This window comes from Phocoena sinus, chromosome 1 (genome assembly GCF_008692025.1).
Source record: "Phocoena sinus isolate mPhoSin1 chromosome 1, mPhoSin1.pri, whole genome shotgun sequence".
NCBI classification, from domain to species: domain Eukaryota; kingdom Metazoa; phylum Chordata; class Mammalia; order Artiodactyla; family Phocoenidae; genus Phocoena; species Phocoena sinus.
The window spans coordinates 122453720-122475353 of NC_045763.1; the positions used below are offsets into that span (position 1 = coordinate 122453720).

The 21634-nt window shown below is 44.9% G+C and overlaps 1 protein-coding gene across 2 annotated transcripts in view; it reads right to left on the reverse strand.

Annotated features, from left to right (window-relative positions):
* Positions 1 to 1366: 1366 nt before the first annotated feature.
* The window catches only part of RXRG (retinoid X receptor gamma), a 44758-nt gene continuing 24490 nt past the window's right edge, over positions 1367 to 21634 (reverse strand). For both annotated transcript variants that reach the window (XM_032639911.1, XM_032639922.1), the window contains 8 exons: positions 20884 to 21028; positions 18545 to 18724; positions 12589 to 12749; positions 12343 to 12472; positions 10913 to 11045; positions 9642 to 9733; positions 8322 to 8427; positions 1367 to 1853 (listed from right to left, as the gene is read on the reverse strand). In XM_032639911.1, the coding sequence (XP_032495802.1) occupies positions 1706 to 1853; positions 8322 to 8427; positions 9642 to 9733; positions 10913 to 11045; positions 12343 to 12472; positions 12589 to 12749; positions 18545 to 18724; positions 20884 to 21028 (1095 nt within the window). In that variant the 3' untranslated portion in view covers positions 1367 to 1705. The remainder of the gene's footprint in view (positions 1854 to 8321; positions 8428 to 9641; positions 9734 to 10912; positions 11046 to 12342; positions 12473 to 12588; positions 12750 to 18544; positions 18725 to 20883; positions 21029 to 21634) is intronic.

Here is a 21634-nt window from a genome sequence, read left to right on the forward strand (position 1 = left end):
AAACCTTTAGGGAATTCTTTCCAGTTGTGTGGAACCCAATTCAACAACACACTTTTACTATGTGCCTACTGCATGCCAGACCCCAGGTCAGGTTCTGGTGGTATGAAGAAGGTAAGCCATGTGCAGCTGTTCAGGTTGTATACTCTACAACCCTAAGGGGCATAGAATTGTGTATCCATTAAGTCCTGTTTCTGCAGATGGCAGGAAGGTGACTTGAACAAGATGGGCTGTATAGGCTGGTTGTGATGTCACTTAGACACCGTTTCTACCCTCAAGGAGCTCACTGTCCAGCAGACATCAGGGCTCTAAGACACTAGGTGATCATAGGTTAGAAGCTGGAAGAGCATTTCTCTCTTCCTCATTTTTTTTTTTTTTTTTTTTTGCGGTACGTGGGCCTCTCACCGTTGCGGCCTCTCCCGCTGAGGAGCACAGGCTCCAGACGCGCAGGCTTAGCGGCCATGGCTCACGGGCCCAGCCACTCCGCGGCACGCGGGATCCTCCCGGACCAGGGCACGAACCCGCGTTCCCTGCATCGGCAGGCGGACTCCCAACCACTGCACCACCAGGGAAGCCCTCTCTGCCCCTTTTAACACATTATTGACTGGAGGATTTTTGCAGAAACTAATGCCTGTGGCCGGCAATTTGTTATGTAAGTGAATATTGAAACACTCCGGTCAACAACGTTTGGGTAACAAAAGACGTATTAATACGTCTCTGGTCAGTAAGTTGTTAAGAACAGGCTACATATAGTTAGATAATGATGGAAAACAAATTTGGTGCACTCTGGTCTTTTGTTATTGTTGCTAGTTAAGGACAGAAAATCCATTCCTTTACCATTACCAAAATCCATTACCACCTCCCACCAACTCCCAGGACCCGTGTCTTCCCCCCATCAAGAGCACATCTTCTCTAACCTAAATAGGAAAAGAATTTGAAGAAGAATAGATACATGTGTATGTATAACTGAATCACTTTGCTGTACACCTGAAACTAACACAACATTGTTAATCAACTATGCTCCAATATAAAATTAAAAAAAAAAAGAGCATCTACTCTTGCTCTTATACTCCATTACCCACAGTCAGGACAAGCCTGTTAGTACTCACTATTCTTAGGAGGAAAAGAGCAAAAACCAAACAAACAAAAAAAAAAACCAAGCTGACTCTGAAAGACAATGTTTCTTCCCAATCTCTCCAGGGGCTACCCTGGGGCAAAGCTAGCTGTGCCCAGCTTAGACATGGGGTATCTAACTGTGGGATTTATTGTTGCAGGACCCCATCCCCATCCCCCATTCCTAACCCCCCATACCTTTCCTCCCACATCTAACTGCCCTGCTGAACAATAATTCACCCCATGCTCCAAGCAGTGCCAATATTACATATATTACTTTATTATTTGGTCATTGGCTTTCCAATGCAAGTGAAAAAATAATTTAAACTAATTATATGTACAGAGGCTTGGTTAGTTTTCCCAAGAACTTCCAGAAAGATCCTCAGCCCCTTAAATAGCAAAGAAGGGTTACCATTAACATCTATACAAAACTCCACCTATAAAAGTCGCATGTGTAGAAAGGTTTCTTTATTATAAGCATCACGTTTGGGTAACAGGAAGGGTTGGGGGTGGGGGGTGGAGGAACGTTTGCAGGGGGGTGGTCCACACACACCTGCCCTGACTAGTCCTGTGTAAGAGCTGTGGCTGGTGAGGCTCAGGTGATCTGCAGTGGGGTCTCCAACATCTCCATTAGGAAGGTGTCAATGGGTGTGTCCCCGATGAGCTTGAAGAAGAAGAGGTGCTCCAGGCATTTCAAGCCGATGGAGCGCAAGGCTGGGAGGCGCAGCAACAGCTTGGCAAACCTGTGGAAAGCAAAGGAGACATTAAGAACTGGGGAACCAGCGTGCACAGGGCAGCTGCTGGCATGAGGCAGCTCATTTGGTCTTCTTGACCAATCTGTGATTAGAAGAAAGAGCCTGGTTGGGGAGGCTAAGGCAGTTGGAGAATCTCTAATTCTGGAGAGCTTCAGAAATAGGCTAGAGGTCTTGTTATGCTTCTTAAAGGTGGAAGTTGGATCCTGTGACCTCTTGAGAATCTCTTGAATTCTGTGGCCACATCCCAGAGTTGCCCTCAGCACCCCCATTCGTGGTGGGCAAGAGGAAGAGCTACCCTGCTGATGCTGACTCACATCTCCAACCCTAAACAGCTGGTGTTCCTTACATTCTCCGTGCCTGGGGATTCCTGGGAAGATTTGCCAAAGCATTTAGAACAGCACAGCATGGCGGATGTGCAGAATCCACAGGGGTTCTCGCCACTGGCTGAATGTGTTTGTGTACAAACCACATACCAGGCAGTGAGATAAGTTCTGGGATCCAGGAAGAGCCCCCCACTCTCAGGACCAGCAGTTCTCATCTCCTCACCGGACAATGCTTTTCCTCATACCACACTTACTTTAAGCAATGTGACCTCAATGTGCCTCAGTTACCACATTTCTGTTATCCGTTTATAACCACTTTGTACATCAGATTCATAGTCTGTGCTTACTTTTATTTTGTTTTGTTTTTTTATTTTTTTGCCTAAGTGTGACTTTCTTTTTTAAATTTTTTCAAAATTTTTATTGAAATATAGTTGATTTACAATGTTGTGTTAGTTTCAGGTGTACAGCAAAGTGACTCCGTTATATATATATTCTTTTTTAGATCCTTTTCCATTATAGGTTATTAAAAGATATTGAATATAGTTCCCTGTGCTATATAGTGGTCCTTGTTTGTTGTCTATTTTATATATAGTAGTGTGTATATTTGAATCCCAAACTCCTAATTTATCCCTCCACCCCCTTTCACCTTTGGTAACCATAATTTCTTTTCTATGTCTGTGAGTCTATTTCTGTTTTGTAAATAAGTTCATTTATATCAGTTTTTTAGATTCCACATATAATCAGTGTCATATATTTGTCTTTTTCTGTCTGATTTACTTCACTTAGTACGACAATCTCTAGCCACTACGGAGAATAGTATGCAGGTTCCTTAAAAAACTAAAAATAGAGCTACCATACAATCCAGCAATCCCACTCCTGGGCATATATCCGGAGAAAATTCTAATTCAAAAAGATTCATGCACCCCAATGTTCACTGCAGCACTGTTTACAATAGCCAGGTCATGGAAGCAACCTAAATGTCCATCAGCAGACGAATGGATAAAAAAGATGTTGGGGGCCTCCCCTGGTGGCGCAGTGGTTGAGAGTCTGCCTGCCGACGCAGGGGACACGGGTTCGTGCCCCGGTCCGGGAAGATCCCACATGCCGCGGAGCGGCTGGGCCCATGAGCCATGGCCGCTGAGCCTGCGCGTCCAGAGCCTGCGTGTCTGGAGCCTGTGCTCCGCAACGGGAGAGGCCACAACAGTGACAGGTCCGCGTACCGCAAAAAAAAAAAGAAAAAAAAAAAGATGTGGGAGGGGTGTGTATACACACACACACACACACACACACACACACACACACACACACACTAGAATATTACTCAACCATAAAAAATAATGAAATAATGCCATTTGCAGCAACATGGATGTGCTTACCTTTCAGTTAGGAAGAGAGAGAGACAGAAAATAGTAGCCTTCACCCCTGAGGGGCCCACAGTCTGGAGAGATAATACACACACCCATGCATACACACACACTCACATATGCCTCCCACACATGTGCACACACACCCCCTCACCACTCTTACACATACACACACGTGTGCACACACATTCACTTGCACTCTTAGACACCCTCACACACATGAACTTGCACATATTCACATGTGTAAAAGTATACACACACATTCTCCTCCATTCTCACCTGCCCTCACACACTGGTACACCCACACACACAACACACACGCACGCACACACACACACACTCTTCTATAATTAAGGACCTTAGTTGTAAGGCTCACCATAGGGAAAGAGACTAGTGTGTGAAGGAATTAGCCTCACACATACAGGGTCCTTTTCAGGCTCCTCAGTCTGCCACATTTCCAACATGCTTCTGTGGTCCTTCTTCATCTTTCAAGATTCTTTTTGCCAGTGAAGTTTATTTTTAACGTTATTACTGATAACGACTGGAAATCAAATAACTCTACTCACAATTTCCAATAAAAAGTACAGGAATCGAAATCTTGTTAGTCACGGTGGCCTTAAATCAGCAACTTCCAGTTGGGCCAGATCTTCCCTGGACGTCACATTATTTCACGAGAAGTTTTCAAATTGGAGTTTTAATACTCCTCGAAAATGCATATAGGTCTATATGCATGCCAAAAGAAGTTTTAAGGAAATGTGGCAATATAAGAAGAACAGAGTGGCACCATCTAAAAAGGTAAGAATTACCTCCCTACATGGAAAAATTAAAGGTCTATACCAAGGCCAACACACACCTTCAAAACATTTGATTAGAAAGCCTGAGTGGGACTTCCCTGGCGGTCCAGTGGTTAGGGTTGTGCATTTCCACTGCAGGGAGCACAGGTTTGATCCCTGGTCAGGGAACTAAGATCCCACAGGCCTCTCGATGTGGCAAAAAAAAAAAAAAGAAAGCCTTTGAGTGCATCTGAATGGTATCACCGTTAGATAAGAACAAGGAGGCTGAGCTCCTGGTCAAGGCTCTGCCACGAAAGAGGTTTCTGTAATTAGGCAAAGAAAACGGCTTCTTTATAAAATGTGAAGTTAGGCTGACTAGCTCTGAAAATGTATTTTTTTACTCTAAAAATGCCAAAGTTTTACAATGTGTAAAATGCTAACCATTCTAGACACAAACTATTATATATAGTATGGATAAACAACAAGGGCCTACTGTATAGCACAGGAAACTATATTCAACACCCTGTGATAAACTATAATAAAAAGAATATGAAAAAGAATGTATATATATATATATATATATATATATATATATATATAAAACAATCACTGTGCTTCACAGCAGAAATTGACACATTGTAAATCAACTATACTTCAATAAAATAATTTTTTAAAAAATGTTAACCATAAAACTGCTGTCTTTGCTGTCTGTCCCCGGTTTGGGAGCTAAGATCAGGATGCAGAAATAAACACACCCCCTAATAGCCATAGCCACAGGGTCACATTCCTCGCTCACATGTTTGGCAACAAGGGGGACTCACAGCCTTTGAAGGCACCTGCTGTGTGAGAGAAAGAAGGTTCCTGCAAACTCTGCCCCCTCCTGAGTTTTGATGTCTGCTTCTGGCTAGAGGAAGCAGAACTCGCCCCTGTGAGGTGTACTTCTGAAAAGTCTCCACGGAGTGGCAGCCCTCCACCACCAAGAAAATGGCCTTGACAGGGCTTGTGTGCCACCAGGGACCACTTCAACCACTTTCTGCAAACCAGAGGTGACCAGCCTTCGGCACACTTGCCCACCTGGTTGAGCCAAGTGACATCCCTGATGGACCTGCTCAGCATCAGGGTGGTCACCCACTGTCCGGGCTGTACTGGATGCACCCAAGGGACATGCAGGGACCCAGTCCCTGCACTCCCTCCCTGAACTCCCAGGCCCTGCCCTGGGCCAGGCAACAAGTGTTGGCATCTCTGCCTAGTGCCTGGGGGCCGCCCAGGCCCCTGGCTGTCCCCTTCCTGGGAAAACAGGCAAGTTCCAAAGTTTTTAAAGTGTTATTCATTAGAAACAATCTAAATGTCAACCACAGAACGATGACTAGATACATTAGGATACACCCATCCTGTGAAATATTACAAACTCATTGAAAATAAGAATTTTGTACTTTTCAATATCTGATAAAATGCCTAAAATAGCTAATGGAGCAAAATAATACGCCAAACCATATGATTTCAGATCTGTAAATATACATTTCTATGTATACATACATTGATACACAAAGCTGCTAGAAAGAAATATACCTCCCAAATTTACAATCAGTTTATATTACCCTATTTATTTAAAAACATTTTCCTTATTTCCTACCAAAGCATGCTTGGCTTTTATAATAAGATAGAAAAAAGTTCTGGTTTTTTTTTTGCGGTACGCGGGCCTCTCACTGTTGTGGCCTCTTCCGTTGCGGAGCACAGGCTCCAGACACGCAGGCTCCGGATGCGCAGGTTCAGCGGCCATGGCTCACGGGCCCAGCCGCTCCGCGGCATGTGGGATCTTCCCGGACCGGGGCACGAACCCGTGTCCCCTGCATCGGCAGGCAGACTCTCAACCACTGCACCACCAGGGAAGCCTTAGGAGTCTTGCTTTTTTTTTTTTTTTTTTTTTTTTTGCGTTATGCAGGCCTCTCACTGCTGTGGCCTCTCCCATCGCGGAGCACAGGCTCCAGACGCGCAGGCTCAGCGGCCCAGCCACGCCACATGTGGGATCCTCCCGGACCGGGGCACGAACCCGCGTCCCCTGCGCGTCCCCTGCATCGGCAGGCAGACTCTCAACCACTGCACCACCAGGGAAGCCCGAGTCTTGCTTTTTAAAGAGGTAAACAGCACTACCTAGAGCCAAGTCCAGGAAAAGGATGAATACGAGCCTTCCTAGTCCTAATGCCCTGCACACGATATGTGCACACAGACACACACACAAACACACACACACACAAACATGAGTAATGCTGCCTTACAGCTGGGAGATTCAGTGGATGTCATCCAGCACAGGGCTTTCAGTCAGCTCTCACTGGCCAGAAGCTGAGCTGATGCTGGTAGCCAGGCCCTGCTGGTTGGGTAGGGCTCTTTCAACCTCACCCACTTCAGATGTAGGAGAGACTGCCAGGTGCCTATCAAAATCCATTCTTCCCTTCTTCCTTGGCATCCAGCTGCACACATTCTCCAGTCTCCTTCTTGGCTAGCTGGTCCATGTGACCAAGTTTTAGCCAATGGAAGTGAGTAAAGGGAGGGGGTACCCTTTCCAGATCAATGTGTTGCCCATACAGCCTCACCTCTGTGCTCCCTCTCCTCTTTCCCTTCCACCATCAGCATACAAAACACAATGAGAGGGCTTCCCTGGTGGCACAGTGGTTGAGAGTCCGCCTGCCAATGCAGGGGTTCGTGCCCCAGTCTGGGAAGATCCCACATGCCACGGAGTGGCTGGGCCCGTGAGCCATGGCCGCTGAGCCTGCGCGTCCAGAGCCTGTGCTCCGCAGCGGGAGAGGCCACAGCAGTGAGAGGTCCGCGTACCGCAAAAAAAAACAACAACACAATGAGACTCGGCGACATGGTGGAACCCCAGGAAGGAAGGAGCCTGGGTCCCTGAGCGAAAGTGTGGAAGAAAGTCACTGCACTAGACTGATTACCCATCCAGGACTGATTTGTGAGGAAGAAATAAACTTGTGTTCAACTATTGACATTTGGGAAGTCTGTTGTCACAGCTTAGTCTCCATAACACACAAGGCCTGCACATTTATTGTATCAACTGGCTGGACCCCACTCACACAGATGCATTCATTGCCTGTGATAAAAAATGAGCTCAGCCTCTTCTGGACAACTGAGAGATAGTGGCTTATGATCCAGGAAAAATGGGCTAATGGAAATTAGACTCCACAGAGGAATAAAAGTCATCAGTGAGAACTGGGAGCATAGGTAATTAATCGTAAAAACAAACTCATGCCTTTAAAGAAGTTTTTTTCAAGTTTCATTTTCCATTTTCTGTGAGGTTTGAGGATCGTATTCTCTCTTTTTAACTAGAGTTAGTGGAGGAGGAAAACTTTTATTCAGCTGTACTTGGGGGAAACATTTGGGAAAAGGATTTTTTTAACCACTCAGGAATACTGGTAGATGGCCTCAGAGATCCTCTGACCGATGTCTTCCTTTTCAGACAAGAGGCCCAGACCCAGGACCTCGCCAGAGGCTACAGATGGCACCCTCGGGGCCAGCGGTCACCTCTCCTGGCTACCAAATCCTGTACCTTTTACTGCATGGGGGCTTCCATGAGGGCAAAGCAGAAAGCAATGCAGTCACACTGAAAAGCACAAGCTCTTCGAAATCAGAAAAACTTGGGTTCACAACCTGCCCCACCATGCACCAGCTCTGTGACCCTGGGCAATGTTCCTTTCTGAGCCTTGGGGCCTCTTTAGAAATTGGAGCTAAGGATTCCCACCATCGTTCGTTCACTGGGGTGTTCATTCAACATTTAAATATGAATACTAATTGTTAGGCTCTGATGCCAAAGTGGTGAACAGTGGGTGAACAAGACGGACGAGACCTCCGGTTTCATGGAGCCAGTGTCTGAGTAGCTTTGAGACGGTTGTGAAAAAATCTAGACAGTGCCTGCTGCATGTCGCCATTCATTAATGGCAGATCAGAAGAGTTGCTGCAGTTGTTACCATTCTTCCAGGACTCCCTCACCTGCCTGGTTGTTCCGGGTACTTCTGCTTGGTGTAGGCCTCGAGGGTGGCATAAACCTTCTCTCGCAGAGTCTCCACTTCAGAGGGGTTGGACAGACCCTTGGCATCTGAAAAAGACAGCTGATTCAACCTCTCCTTACACACCTCTGCGGGACACCCTTCTACAGAGGATGGGGGACATTGTGAAATACACAAAGCCAGGCCTTTGTGCCCTCACACCTCCTTCCTGTGCCCAATCTACCCAATAAACTCTTGGAGCAAAGGTACCCACGGCTGACTCCAAGGAGGAGAGTTTTCTTTTATCCGGGCCATTCTAGAAATACTACCTTCACACATTTATTGAGTGCTTACTACGTGCTAAGCATGGACTGAGTAAAGAGATGGGGTACAAAAACCGGACAGACCCACATCCTGCATCAATTAACAGACCACCTAGTTCAGGAGATGAAGCATGTGTGTCAATTACTATGTAATTCTGAATACTCATCTTTCTTGACCCACAGCAGCATCTGATGAAGCTGATCACTTCCTCCTTCTTGAAATGCTTTTCCTCCCTGGGCCCCCCAGGACACTACTCTTTGGTTCTTCCCTGTCTCACTCACTGCCCCCTCTCAGGCTTCTTTGCTGGCTCTTCCTTTTCTCTGCAACCTCTAAATATCACCGTGCCCCAGGGCTTAGCCCTCAGCCCTCTGCTCTGCAATGCCTCTAATTTACTCTCGGTCTCAGAGCCTTGCATGCCAGGTCTAGGCTGATAGCTCTCAAATGTACATCTCTGGTCCTGCCTCTTCTCTGAACTCCAGACTCACATAAACAATTGCTTCCGGGAGAGCCACTCTTGGACGTTTACTATCCATCTCAGATTCTCATGTCCAAAGTCCTGATTCCTAGCCACCCACCCTTTGAACCGCCATTTCAGTAAATGAAATCTCTGTTTTCCCGAGTGTTCCAGAAAACAAAATGAAAAATTCTAAGAATTATATTTAATACCTCTCTTTCTTTCACACCCTATCAGCAAATCCCATTGGCTCTGTCTAAAAATATATGTAGAACCTGACCACATTTTACCGCCTTCTTTGCTACTACCCTAGCCCTCTGGCATCTCTCGTCCTCCCCACTTGCCCCCAAACATGCACACACCACGCCCATTTGAGACCCTTTTCAAGATGGCTCGAGGAGCAGAGGTCATGAAGAGTTGACTCCTTGTCCTCCCCAGGATAGGTCTCCTGGCCCTCCCTTATCTGTCTCTGCTGAGCTAGAAGACTAGAGAACATCAGAGCACTGGGGGCCGACCATGGAGGAGAGCTAAGCACGACGCACTCACCTGGGTTAAATAGCACGATGGCTCGTAGGCACCCCAGCTCCGACTTATCCATCTGCATGTCTTTCATTTTGGAGACGAGCTCAGTCAGAACTCTGTTCACAGGAAACAATGGCAGGTGATGAGAAAATCATGAATACCAGGCCAAGGGCTGATAAAATGAATGCAACCAATATTTATTGTGTACCCACCCCATTTTCCAGTAGATGTGCCAGGTACTAGGGGCACAGAGATGAATAAGATACAGTCCCTGATCTCAAAGAGCTCACAGTTTAATTAAAGAAACAGACACAGAAGCAATACGTAGCAGAAACACAAAGCCAATAACTGGCACGATCAAAGTCCCAGGGAACACCGAGGATGAGGCAGTGAACACAGAGAGGGAGCTGGAAAGGCAGCCTAGAGGATTTGGGAATTGGCAGAAATGCAACGGGCAAAGCAGGGTGAGGGCATCGCATGTCTGGAAGAACACTGCAAAGGACGGCGTTCCGTGACAGGGCAGAAATTTCTAGACACCATCAAGAGGGTTGAGTCAACGGAAGACCGTGATAGTCTCCATGTGGAACATGTTGTGGGAAAAGGCAGGGAAGGAGTAGGGACATCTTAGACGGACATGCGCATGGCCCTGGAAGACCATTTACGGTGGGGTTCGGAAGGGACCACAGGGCCCTGTCATTGGACAGAGAGACTATTTTCAATCTTACTCTTCCTTTCCCAGTTCTCCGTCCTTTCACCCGCCCGTTCATTTCTCATCTCTTTAAATCACCTGGCTTAATTTTCCTTTAGAACAATTTAAGGCACAGAACCCCAGACTGAGGCTGTTGCTCTTATAGCAGGATTCCCCCAGAGAACCTGGTGCAGAGACCAGCAAAAACCTCAGCTCATCTTTCCCAGATTCCTAAAGTCAGATCCTAAACCCTAATTCCCATCCAGGCCCCCTTGGATAAGCAGTTCAAACTCCCTACTCCCACCTTACTAGGTAATGTCAACAATACAGTCTCTTCCCTGGAAACCTTTAGGGATAATAGGGTCTTTCATCTGCCAGCAACTCTGTTGGCCTCTGACTGACCCCATCTCCTTGGATAACCGTTTCTTTTAATCCCTTTCTCATTCCCCAGGTTTATGTTTTCATGTGCTGAATGGTCTCTGCTTCCAGCCAGTACAGCTGATTGGGCTGTCCATCCTACATCCCAGCACTATCCACAGGTACACACACACACATGCACACATGTGTACACACACACATACAAGCGCCGGAAGCAGAATAGAGCCACCTGTCAAAGATGGAGCCAACCCCAGCACTGTGGGCACTGCTCCGGTGGACATGTAAACCCGTGGCCAGAAGGATGCCATCCTGCACAGAAACCGAGCGGTGGGAAAAGGAGGCGATCAGCAACTCATTCCACCCTGCAAGAATAAGAAGGAGGCCTTGAGGGAAACCTGACCACACTCTTGCTTCATTGATAATCACCCAAGGCATGTATTATTATCCTTTGGAATAAAAGCAGAACCAGAAATCCAGGGAGGTCAAAAACTAGTTCCAGACGACACCACTAATTAGTGAGGGAACAAAGGGTGAGACTGGGGTCCCCTGACTCGTGGGTCTGCTCCTCCCCCACAGTCTCCCCAATGCAGCCCAGAATGGCAGCTTGAGGGCAAGGACTCTTTTTTTCCCTCCAGTCCATCAACAAATATGGATTGAACACTTAACGGGTAACGGTCACTGTGTTAGCTGCCATGGTAGATAAAGCGAGTATACCCTGCAGTGTCTGCCCCCAGGACCTGACAAGCTGGTTTTACTTCTTAGGCGTTGTTTAGTAGCACCCAGCACGGCATGTAGCTTTCCATCGACACTCAGGGATCGCTCATTATCTAATAGGGATGAAGTAAGTGGACTGGCTCCCCAGGCTCAGCGAATCTTCATGAAATGTCCCTGCTGGCTCCATGACAAAGAGGAGATTTGGCATATGTCAACTGCAGTGTCCCAGAAATGGGAGGCTAGAGAGATGATAGCATGTAGAATCTTAAAATAGGAAGGGACCCTGGAATCTTTCTAGTAAAAGCCTGAGCAAAAATCTATGGCTTCCCCTATTTCACCTGTGAAATGGGAATATCTCTATTTTCCAATTTCATAATAGTAATGAGGCACAGCTTCAGATCGTCTTGAATAACAATTGCTTAACTGTCTTTGAAAATTAAATGCAAATTATAAAGGCTGAATAAAATTTGCATGGAAAAAGAGCCTTTCTTGGTCACTAAAAGGATTCTAGGAAGCAGTTTAAGAGAACCAATGGACAGAAAAATCTCATTAAATAGAAAATTCTCACCTTCTTGTAAACCTGCCTTGTTTTTTTAATTATGTGTGTGTTTAAAAGGTATTTTTCTCCGATAATAAAATGCATGTAGAAACTAATAAAAATTTCATTAAGTATAAAAGAGAAAATTTAAATATTAAAAAAAAGAAAAAGAGTCTTACTCCTCCATTAACAGTGTTTCATTTGAAAATGAAAGTTTTGGGGGAGGGCCATCCAAATTTCAGAGCTTACCAATAATATAAAAAACAACAACCTCGGATAGGGTTATCCTGTCTCGGCAAGGTGCACAGCTTGGATGGGTTACAGCTCCATCAGGTCACTTGTTTTAGGATCCCAAGGGTAATTTCAAAATGGCAACCCAAGAAGAAAGGAGCCCTGGTATCCCTTACCTGCCCGGAGCAGAATGACCTGGTCCTCCAAGGTGAGGTCAGAGAAGTGGGGAATACGCTTGGCCCATTCAACGAGAGTAAAGAGCTGCTTGTCGGCAGCATGGCATATGTTGGTGACAGGGTCATTTGTCTAAAAAAGGAACAAAGTACTCTGAACGGACAGGTTCTAGGACTCAAACATACTCCTTCCCCATCTCCAGCCCCCTCCAAGAAATGGGAGATGGATGGAGATCTAAGACCACCTACCGAATTCTCCATGTTCATGTCACCGTAGGATTCTGTCTTTGGTTCAACAGCAAGTTCAGCCTCCAGAATCCTCTCCACGGGCATATCTTCATGGCCACTACTGGCACATTCTGCCTCACTCTCAGCCCGCTCCCGGCTTCTCTGCCTTTCTTCTTGCACAGCTGGCAGGGACAAGGACGTGCAGACGTTACCATATGCCCAGGACAACTGTGGGAAGGTTAATTACATCCCTAAGCCTCATTTTCCTCCTCTGTAAAATGGGCATCATGGTGGCAATGAATCAGAGATGCTGCCATGTTAACAGATGAAACCAAGAAAGCAGAGCTGAGCTGTTTTCTTATGCCTGTGCCAAACTATGGGTTTTTTCAGTCCATAGTCTTTCCAGTTCATTATGGTGACCACTCTAAATGTGCCTTTTAAGCTTTAATAACCTCCAATTCTGCCCTTTCTTTTAATGAACCACTGTCTCCTTGCATGCTGTCTCCCCTATCCTTCCTCCACCTGCTACCTCTAATAAACCGGGAGCATGCAATAGTTAAGTATCAAGCGCATTACTCTAAAACTTCCCTCTGTCAGATCCCGTGCATCATTCTTGGCATTCACGTCCCATTAGGTCTGCCCCTAGTGCACCGGCCTGAACACAGCATCACCTGATCTGACTTGTCAGGGAAGATCTTCAGGGAGCCATGTGGGTATTTAGTAAGCGAAAGGGTGGAATAATGTCACCTAGATGACATTTCAGAATCAGCAGCCGATGTCGGGGGTGGGGAAGGGTACACAGGCAAAGGTGGAGGCTAGAATTTTCTCAGATTCCCCAAGTTTAGGGTTTTCATCAAAGAACCCTCTGGGTCTGTACATTAGAATTTCAGGCAGACCCCTTTCCCAATTCTGTGCTCTTCACTGGGAGAACAGTCTCTATGGGGTTAGTTTCCAACCTCTCGAAAGCTTCAGTTTCCATCTTCTTATTCCCAGTAGCAATAAGCAGAATTCAATATTGGCACACATTTTCTAAATCCCCAGAATCGAGAAAATTATACTCTAAGCACTGGCCAAGAGGGACCTCAGTGACAGCTATTCCATGAGCAACTTCTACGTCTCATCTTCTCTCCTTTCCTCCCCTTTGTCCACTTTCCAAGGCACCTCCTACTCTCTGAGCCACAAGGCTGCGGAATGAACTGGGACTGGATGCTGGACATCTAGTTTGTCACGCAAGTGATATTATTGATCTCTCAAAGTAGGTCAGAGAAGGGTCTGACAGCACAAATATGGCTGATACGTCACTGTCTCTAATAGAGACACACCAAGAAACCTCAAGATGAGAATGATATTCAGGGGTTGAGAGGGAGGGAGGGTAGGAAGGAAGGAGTAAAGGAAGAAAGGAAAGAGAGATCAAAGCAGGAGAGTAAGAAAAAGAAGAAATGGACGAGAAAAAGAACAGAGAGGACAAAATACGAGAAGAGCAAAAATCATGTACCTTGGAGTCAAATAAATCTTTTTCAAAATGGGCCTGACCGCTTCCTAGAGAGTAACGTCGGACATGGTACTCAGCTTACAAAGCCTCAGTTTCCTTATATGTACAGTGGGGATTATAGTACTTACCTGAGATTGTTTTATGAAGATTAAACAAAACAATTATTTTAAAGTTTTTTGAAAAGTAGCATTTCCCCTCCCCTTGGCCTCTCTTTACACTCTCGGGCTCTGCTCTGGTCCTCTCTCTATCCCTGCCCTTGGCCTCTTCCTCCCTCTCCCTATTTCTCTTTTCCCCTCATCCTTTCTTTCTGTCCATTCTGTTAGCCTTCATTCACTGACAACATACAGAAACTCTCATATGTGTTTTTATCATCCGTTGGATTTGCTGGTTAAAGTTGAATGCTTCTTGTATTAATTGTTTTTAAAGGTAGGTTAATGGGCATCTATTTGTCTTGATTTGAAAAGATGGGGGAAAGCAAACCAAGTTCCTCTTGTGGCCCTCAATTGATTTCTTCTACAGCTTTGTAGCACTCAAGGAAAATAACCTTCACGCTCCAAAGAAGATAACCTTGGCTTCAGGGAATTAGATTCTAATTCCAATTTTGCAATTCACTGAGTGATCCTTTGCTATTCAGTTCTCCTTTTTGTGACATAAATCTTACTGTCATCAATGAGGAGTCATGTATCTGTTGTTGAAGCAAATCTTCTATGGCGCATTTTGAGCTACTGCTACTCAGTACATCAGGGTACGTTGAGGGGCCAGTGGGACCTAAAATAGGATTTTCCATTAGTCCAACATACATTTTTGTGATGTATTAAAACAGCCAAAATGTATGGAGCCCGTTCTCTGTGTCAGAATTATGCTTAACACTTTTCATAATTAACCCCCACAAGAACCCTCTGAAATGCTATGAACCACAGAGAAGTTAGGTAACCTGCCTGAGGTCACAGAGCTAGAAAGTGGTGAAGCCAGCATGTAGACCCAGGCTGGCTGCCTCCTGAGCTTACCCCTGACACCAAGGCTCTGGGCTGGTTGGATGAATAGACCCACAGGAATGTCAAGTGCTGACCACAAATTGCCTCAAAAATAATCCATTCTCTTACTACCCAAACCACATTATATGACCCAAAATTATGGAAATAGACTTCCCCAGAACCCCTGAGGATCGTTTGGTGGCCTGGAAGTCAGAGGGTCCCAGTCCTACACCCACTCTGCCATTAGCTTCCCATGTAAGCTTAGGCAAGACCCCTAGCCTCTCAGAACCTCTGCTTCTTCTTTCAGGAAATGAATGTGTTACATCAGGCAATGGCAAATGTCCACTCCAGCTTCGCCACTATGTACCCTGGCTTTAGGCAGGTGAATTCTGAGCCCACCCCCAATCTCATCTCTCTCTGTCTGTCCAACTCTCTAGGAATGTAAATTCTATAGTATCACTCAGTTACCTGTTCCAGGATTTTATTAGTCTTGTCCTCAAGAAAGTGCCTGAACTGAGCCCCAAATTCTGTAAATGAAGGCCAGAAATGATAGTGGCGAAGGAAAGGCTGTCCAGTAACTTTTTAAAAGTGACCCTCGATATAGTGAGATGAGGAACTGACTCGCTTTTTGCCTTCTCTTTGTCTGGGTGAATAGCATCAATTCCTTTAGCAATTTCTCAGAGAGCCCCTTTCCCCTTCCTAATCTTTATTCCTCAGCTTTTCATCATTCCTGTTGCTCCACATTATTTGTTTTTTTTAATGCAAGAACCAAAACTGGACCCTACTTGCTACGAAAGAATCATAAATAATACTAGGTTTAAAAGAAGCACTGCCCAGGCTCTTACAATCCACATGTCCCTGTCTGACTTAAAATAAAGAACCACGCTTCCCACCATTTGCTCTGTGAACCACTCTGACCCTAATTGAGCCAGAAATATTCAGGTTGAGTTTTTTTGTTTGTTTGTTTGTTTTTTTGTGGTACACAGGCCTCTCACTGTTGTGGCCTCTCCCGTTGCGGAGCACAGGCTCCGGACGCGCTGGCTCAGCGGCCATGGCTCACGGGCCCAGCCGCTCTGCGGCATGTGGGATCTTCCCGGACCGGGGCGTGAACCCGTGTCCCCTGCATCGGCAGGCGGACTCTCAACCACTGCACCACCAGGGAAGCCCTCAGGTTGAGTTTTGAGAGTCAGAATTAGACTGTGAGGCAGGAGAATCGAGTATAAGTGATTTGCAATTTGCAGCAATCATGCTCTATGCTGATGAGAGACACACTTTGGGGGCATTAATTTTACGTTTTGACTATCACAGTGGTGGAAGCTACAAAGAGTATCAGTTCTATCCCAGTGAAGAGGAGACAGTCTCCACCAGCTGATTTTTCACATCACATGCTCCAGTCTAGAAACTTGTTGACCCCTCTACAGCAAGTATGACACAAGCATGAAGTAATCACTCAAGTCATACTTGATGAATGAATGACTGAATCATTTTTAGAAGCTCCTGCATTGCTAACACTTATGATTCTGATATTTAGTTTAAATCACTCATCCATTCTCTCAACGATTTTTTCTTAAACGTCTACTATGTGCTAGTCACTGGTGATATAAGCCGTGGGGGGACAAAAGGCGGGAAAAATATCCCTGCGTTCTTGGAGACAGACAGCAGACAAAAGTTTAAAGTACGTTAGATAGTGGTAAGTGCTGTGGGAAAGAGACTGGGAAGTATGAGGGTGTTTGGGGCAATCTGAGACAGTGTAGTCAGGCAAAGCTTTATCAAGAAGTTGACAATCAGGTAAAGGTACGAAGGAGGAGAAGTGAGTCATGCAGGTACCTGGGAAGAGGGCAGTCCAAGCAGACAGAACAGTAAGTGCAAAGGCCCTAAAGTGGGAGCACCCCTGATGGCCCAGCAAATACACTAGGAAGGCTGGAGCAGAGAGACATGGGGCAGCCAGACTATGTATGACCTTGAAGTCATGACCAGAATTTTGCCTTTTTTTTCTGAGTAAGAAGGGAAGGCATCAGAGGGTTTTGGTGAAGGAAAGGCTTCACCTGACCCACTTGTTCAAAGCCTTACTCAGGTTGCTTTGATAAGGAGAGACCGAAGGAAGATAAAGACGGAAGCAGAGAAACTTCTTAGGAGGCTGTTTGTATTATTACAAAAAAGAGTTGTGGTTTGGTGATAACAGTAAAAATAGTGAGACATGGAAAGATTCTGAACGTCTTTTGAGAAACAGAGATTTCCTCACCCATTGAATGTGGTGTATGAAAGAAAAAGAGGTGTCCAATGGCTTTTGGTCTGAGCAACTGAAAAATGGCTATTTCCTAAAATGGGGAGGACCGTGTGATGAACAGGTTAGGAGGACAGATTTGGGGGTCTGTCAGTTTGAGATTCTGACCTAGGAGTAAGCGGTCCTAGTCTCTGTTCATCACCTACCTTGGGGACCTTGGAAAACTCACTCCATCAGTCCAAGCCTGTTTCCTTGGCTGTAGAATGGTTAGGGTTATTAAGTTATTCTCAAGGACCACCTCCATCTCAAACATGCTAGGAATATCACTTTTTTTCCTTCTTGGTAGCATTCTCTCTTAGAAGGGGCTCAAACGTTTTCTTCATTGGTCCTTTCAGTCAGCCTCCCCCCTCCTCACAGAAAAGAAGTTCTTCAAGAATAAGAAAAGTCACCTGGGAGTGACTAAATGCCTTGTTCCCATTTCCTAGAGAGAGAGGCAGGACCCCCTTACTCTTAAATCTATTAAGATTCACCATTTACACCCTGTACTTGCTTGAGTTTACCAGCTGATTAACTGCCCAATTCAGGTTATTTGTATTACTTAACAGAAAGACTTTTTGATCTGTACATGAACAGAAAGCACTTTCAGATTTTTTTTTTTCTACAACAACCCAGCTAACCCACACTGTAAGTTTGAAAGATGTAACATTTTAAAACGCATGATGGTGATCTCTCTGAATGAGAAGGCAAAGTCTGATTATTGGTAATGCCAATAATCCCCAAAGACTTTGGAATACACCAATCTCAGAGGATTTGTAGCAGACCAAGGTTATAAAAGCCCAGAGAGATTAATCAAACCAGCAGGCTTCCCCAGAGTGAGGATTAGAGGGGAGAAGTCAGCTCTGCCCAGAAGGTCAGACTGATGTCCCATTACAGGGCAGCACACAGCGACCCCGAGACCTCAGTTCTGATGCTGTCTGGCTATTGGAAGAGCAAGGGAGAGGGTCCAGTTTGGACCATCATCTGAGGTCCAGGAGAGGATAGGTGAACATGGGGGAGGAAGATGCTCTTGCTATCTTTGCTCGGGGGTACACACTTACCAGGGCAGGAAGCGTTCAACTGAAATACTCGAGAAATCATGGTACCCAAAGTCATTTCCCCCCTCCGCTTCAAACTTCTTCCACACAGTCCAGCCTAGCAGGACTCTTTCCTATGTCCTGCACTTGTTTCCATCATTTATACGCAAACTGCTCTGCCCCGAGTGGAGGGAGGGGTAGTGGGGAACCTCACCTTCCCTCTTCATGCCCATGACAAGGCACTTCTGATAGCGACAGTACTGGCAGCGGTTGCGCTGACGCTTGTCAATGAGGCAGTCTTTATTATCCCGACACGTGTAGATGAGGTCTTTCCTTATGGTTCTCTTGAAGAACCCTTTGCAGCCTTCACAACTGTACACACCGTAGTGCTTTCCTGGTCACAAGAAAACGACATTCCGTAAGTTATTCTTGTGTTTATTTGGGTCTTTCATGCAAAAGAACCCCTTGGCTCTCGCCTAGGCAAACTGGCACATCACCTAGGCAATGGGACAGAAAGCAAAGCAGGGAATGCAGGCTTGATGACAGGAACCAAACCAAGGCAGAGTAAATATGCCCTTCCTCGTGTCTACTCTCTGGAAGCGACTCTCTGGAATCACCAATTCCAGACAGCATTATTAGAAAAGTCCTGACCTAAGATTTTGCTTACATTTATTGAATAGGGCAACTCTTACGTTTAGTTAAGCAAAATGTTCTGCCTTCATTTAAGACATCAGTATACATAAGAAATAAAAATATTTATGCTTGTTACGTGTTATCTAGCAGGAAAAGAACCTCAGCTTCACACATATTTCCCCATAATTGAAGCCCAAGGACTTAGGAATCTCACTTAAAAGTATTATCCTCTATCATAAACTATGAACAAGAACTTGAGTTATAAATTTTTTATATACTACTGCCTATTGGAGGAGTAAACTGGCTATGATCTTTATGGCATAATATGACATATAATCTTGAGATGTGACATAAAGATCTGATGGAAGGTAGTTTTGCTTGATGCAGAATAACCTGTTACATGCTTCATTGCCCTTATTACCTGTTCCACGCATCCAGGTTTCCAGGACTCCAGCCAGAGATGGCTAATTTGGTCAGGAGAGCCACCATACCCATGCCCACATAGGCATCAAGAATCAATCACCATACTCTTTCTAAGTAGAAGTCTTCCCAATACTACACACCATGCAGCTACGCTTAATGGACTGGAATTGTGGGACTTGAAAAATATAACGAAACAGATCATTCAAAACATATTTATGTCTGATTCTTGAGTATGACATGAGATACTGTTTAGTTATAGACCTGACATGACGTTCTAATTTGGTTGTATTTAGGCTGATATCGAAGTGAACTTGAAGTCCCTGAGAACTAGCCAGTATAAATACCTGCATCCCAGGAGCTTACATTTCAGAAGAAGCCACTCTAAGATGCAGTGGTGGCTAGAGATAGCCTGCTTGATGAAGTTTAGTCTTCAGTTGACTATACTAATTTCCTGAACTCAATAAATACAGGCTTTTATCTTGGGCTCAAAGAACCTAATGCTTTCAGCTCTGAAGTATTTGTCTTTAAGAAACACGGGACCAATTTGTCATTCCCGTGGTCCTTCCATATATGAGAGAACTGCCCAACTTTCAATTAAACCATAGCAGAAAAAACTCTCTATCAGGGTGGCTGGAATTAAGTTGCTATGGCAATGGTCAAGTCTGCATGATTTGGAAACAACTTTTTGAGAACAAGCAAACATCAGCTGTGTAGCTAAGTTCCAGGCACCTGGAACCTTCAGTGGAGTCACATTTCGCAGGGACTTTGGTGACAATAAAAAGATGAGAAAATATTGTCAGCCGTCATAGACAACTATAGAAAAGAATCTTCCTCATTCATCAAATCAGAGATTCAAATGTCATCAAAATTGTTGAGATGGGGAGTGGGGAGGCAGGAATGATGGAGAGGCAGGGAAACAAGTCAGGAAAGAAATAATTTGGGCAAAAATGGAAGAGGATCAAAGAAGATAAAATCAGTGAAAACACACTTATTTCCACCTATGGAAACATGTTAAAAACCTAGAATGTTGTAGAAGGAAATTCGCTAAAATATCAAAGGGTTTATTTTGTTAGGAACACTATAGATAACTCTTTGTTTTCACTGGTACTTTTCTGGTTCTCCCACATTTCCTATGTTGGGATATTATTTTTAGAATTATAAAAAAATATTTTTTTTTAAATTAAAGAGACTGTAGCTTGAGATACTTGCTCATTACAACAGCTTCTCTATCCCAGATACACATGCAACACAGTAACTCCAGGGAAGGGCTTCTGAAATGTTTTCTATAAATCTAATCTTACCACATGAAATTATGCTTTAAATTCATTAAGGCTGTGGTGACAGAAATTTACAGCCTGGGCCCCAAGCTGGACCATGCTCAAAGACCCCTTTTCTCTCGTTGGGTACAAAGGAGTCAAGTGGGCAATGGAAGAGGTGTCTTCTCTGGTATCCCCATTGCATGGGGCACTTGGGAGGAGTGTCTGCTTCTGTACATACCTGAGGATCTGTCCCCACAGATGGCACAGATGTGTTTCACCAGAGATCCAGGGCTAGTGGATGGGTAGTTCATGTTTCCAATGCCAGGAAGCCCTGGTAAGGGTTTGATGTCCTCTGAAATGCTGACACTGTTGACCACATTTAGCTGTAAGAGAAAAAAATACAATAAAACACAGAGCTAGGGTAAACCCAATCCCTGAGGCAGAAAGCAATAAGGCCATCCTTGAGGGGAAAAAAAGTGGGTTCTATTTCAAGAAGTAGTTTCCAAGTACAGAGTATCTAAAATTGCCTATGAGGGATGTGAATTTAAGGGAGAAAAAGAGTAGCATAGAGGAACGAAGTCATTTTTAAATGCCAAAACCTAAAGCAAAAATCACAACACATCTACATCAGAGCTCTCAGCTTTTACTCATTTTACTCATGTTTTATTTGAACTAGAAATCCACGCGGAACAGCATACTTAGGACAAGTCCTCTGTGTATTTTTTAATTTTTTATTAACTACATCCTGCCTATTCAGCAGTACTCCAAGGGGAGCTATGGCCCTCAGGCAAAAGACTTAGACTAGGAGAGAACCAAGGAAAATATGCAAATCTATCCGTTTAGTGAATCAACAGTCATTCACAAGCACTCACCATGTCAGGCACTGTGCCAGGCTCTGGGATACAAAGGTAAATAAAATGCATACTCTTAAGACGTTCACAGTAACATGGAAGAGACGATACGTGTAGTGGTCATCTCAACAAGCCTAC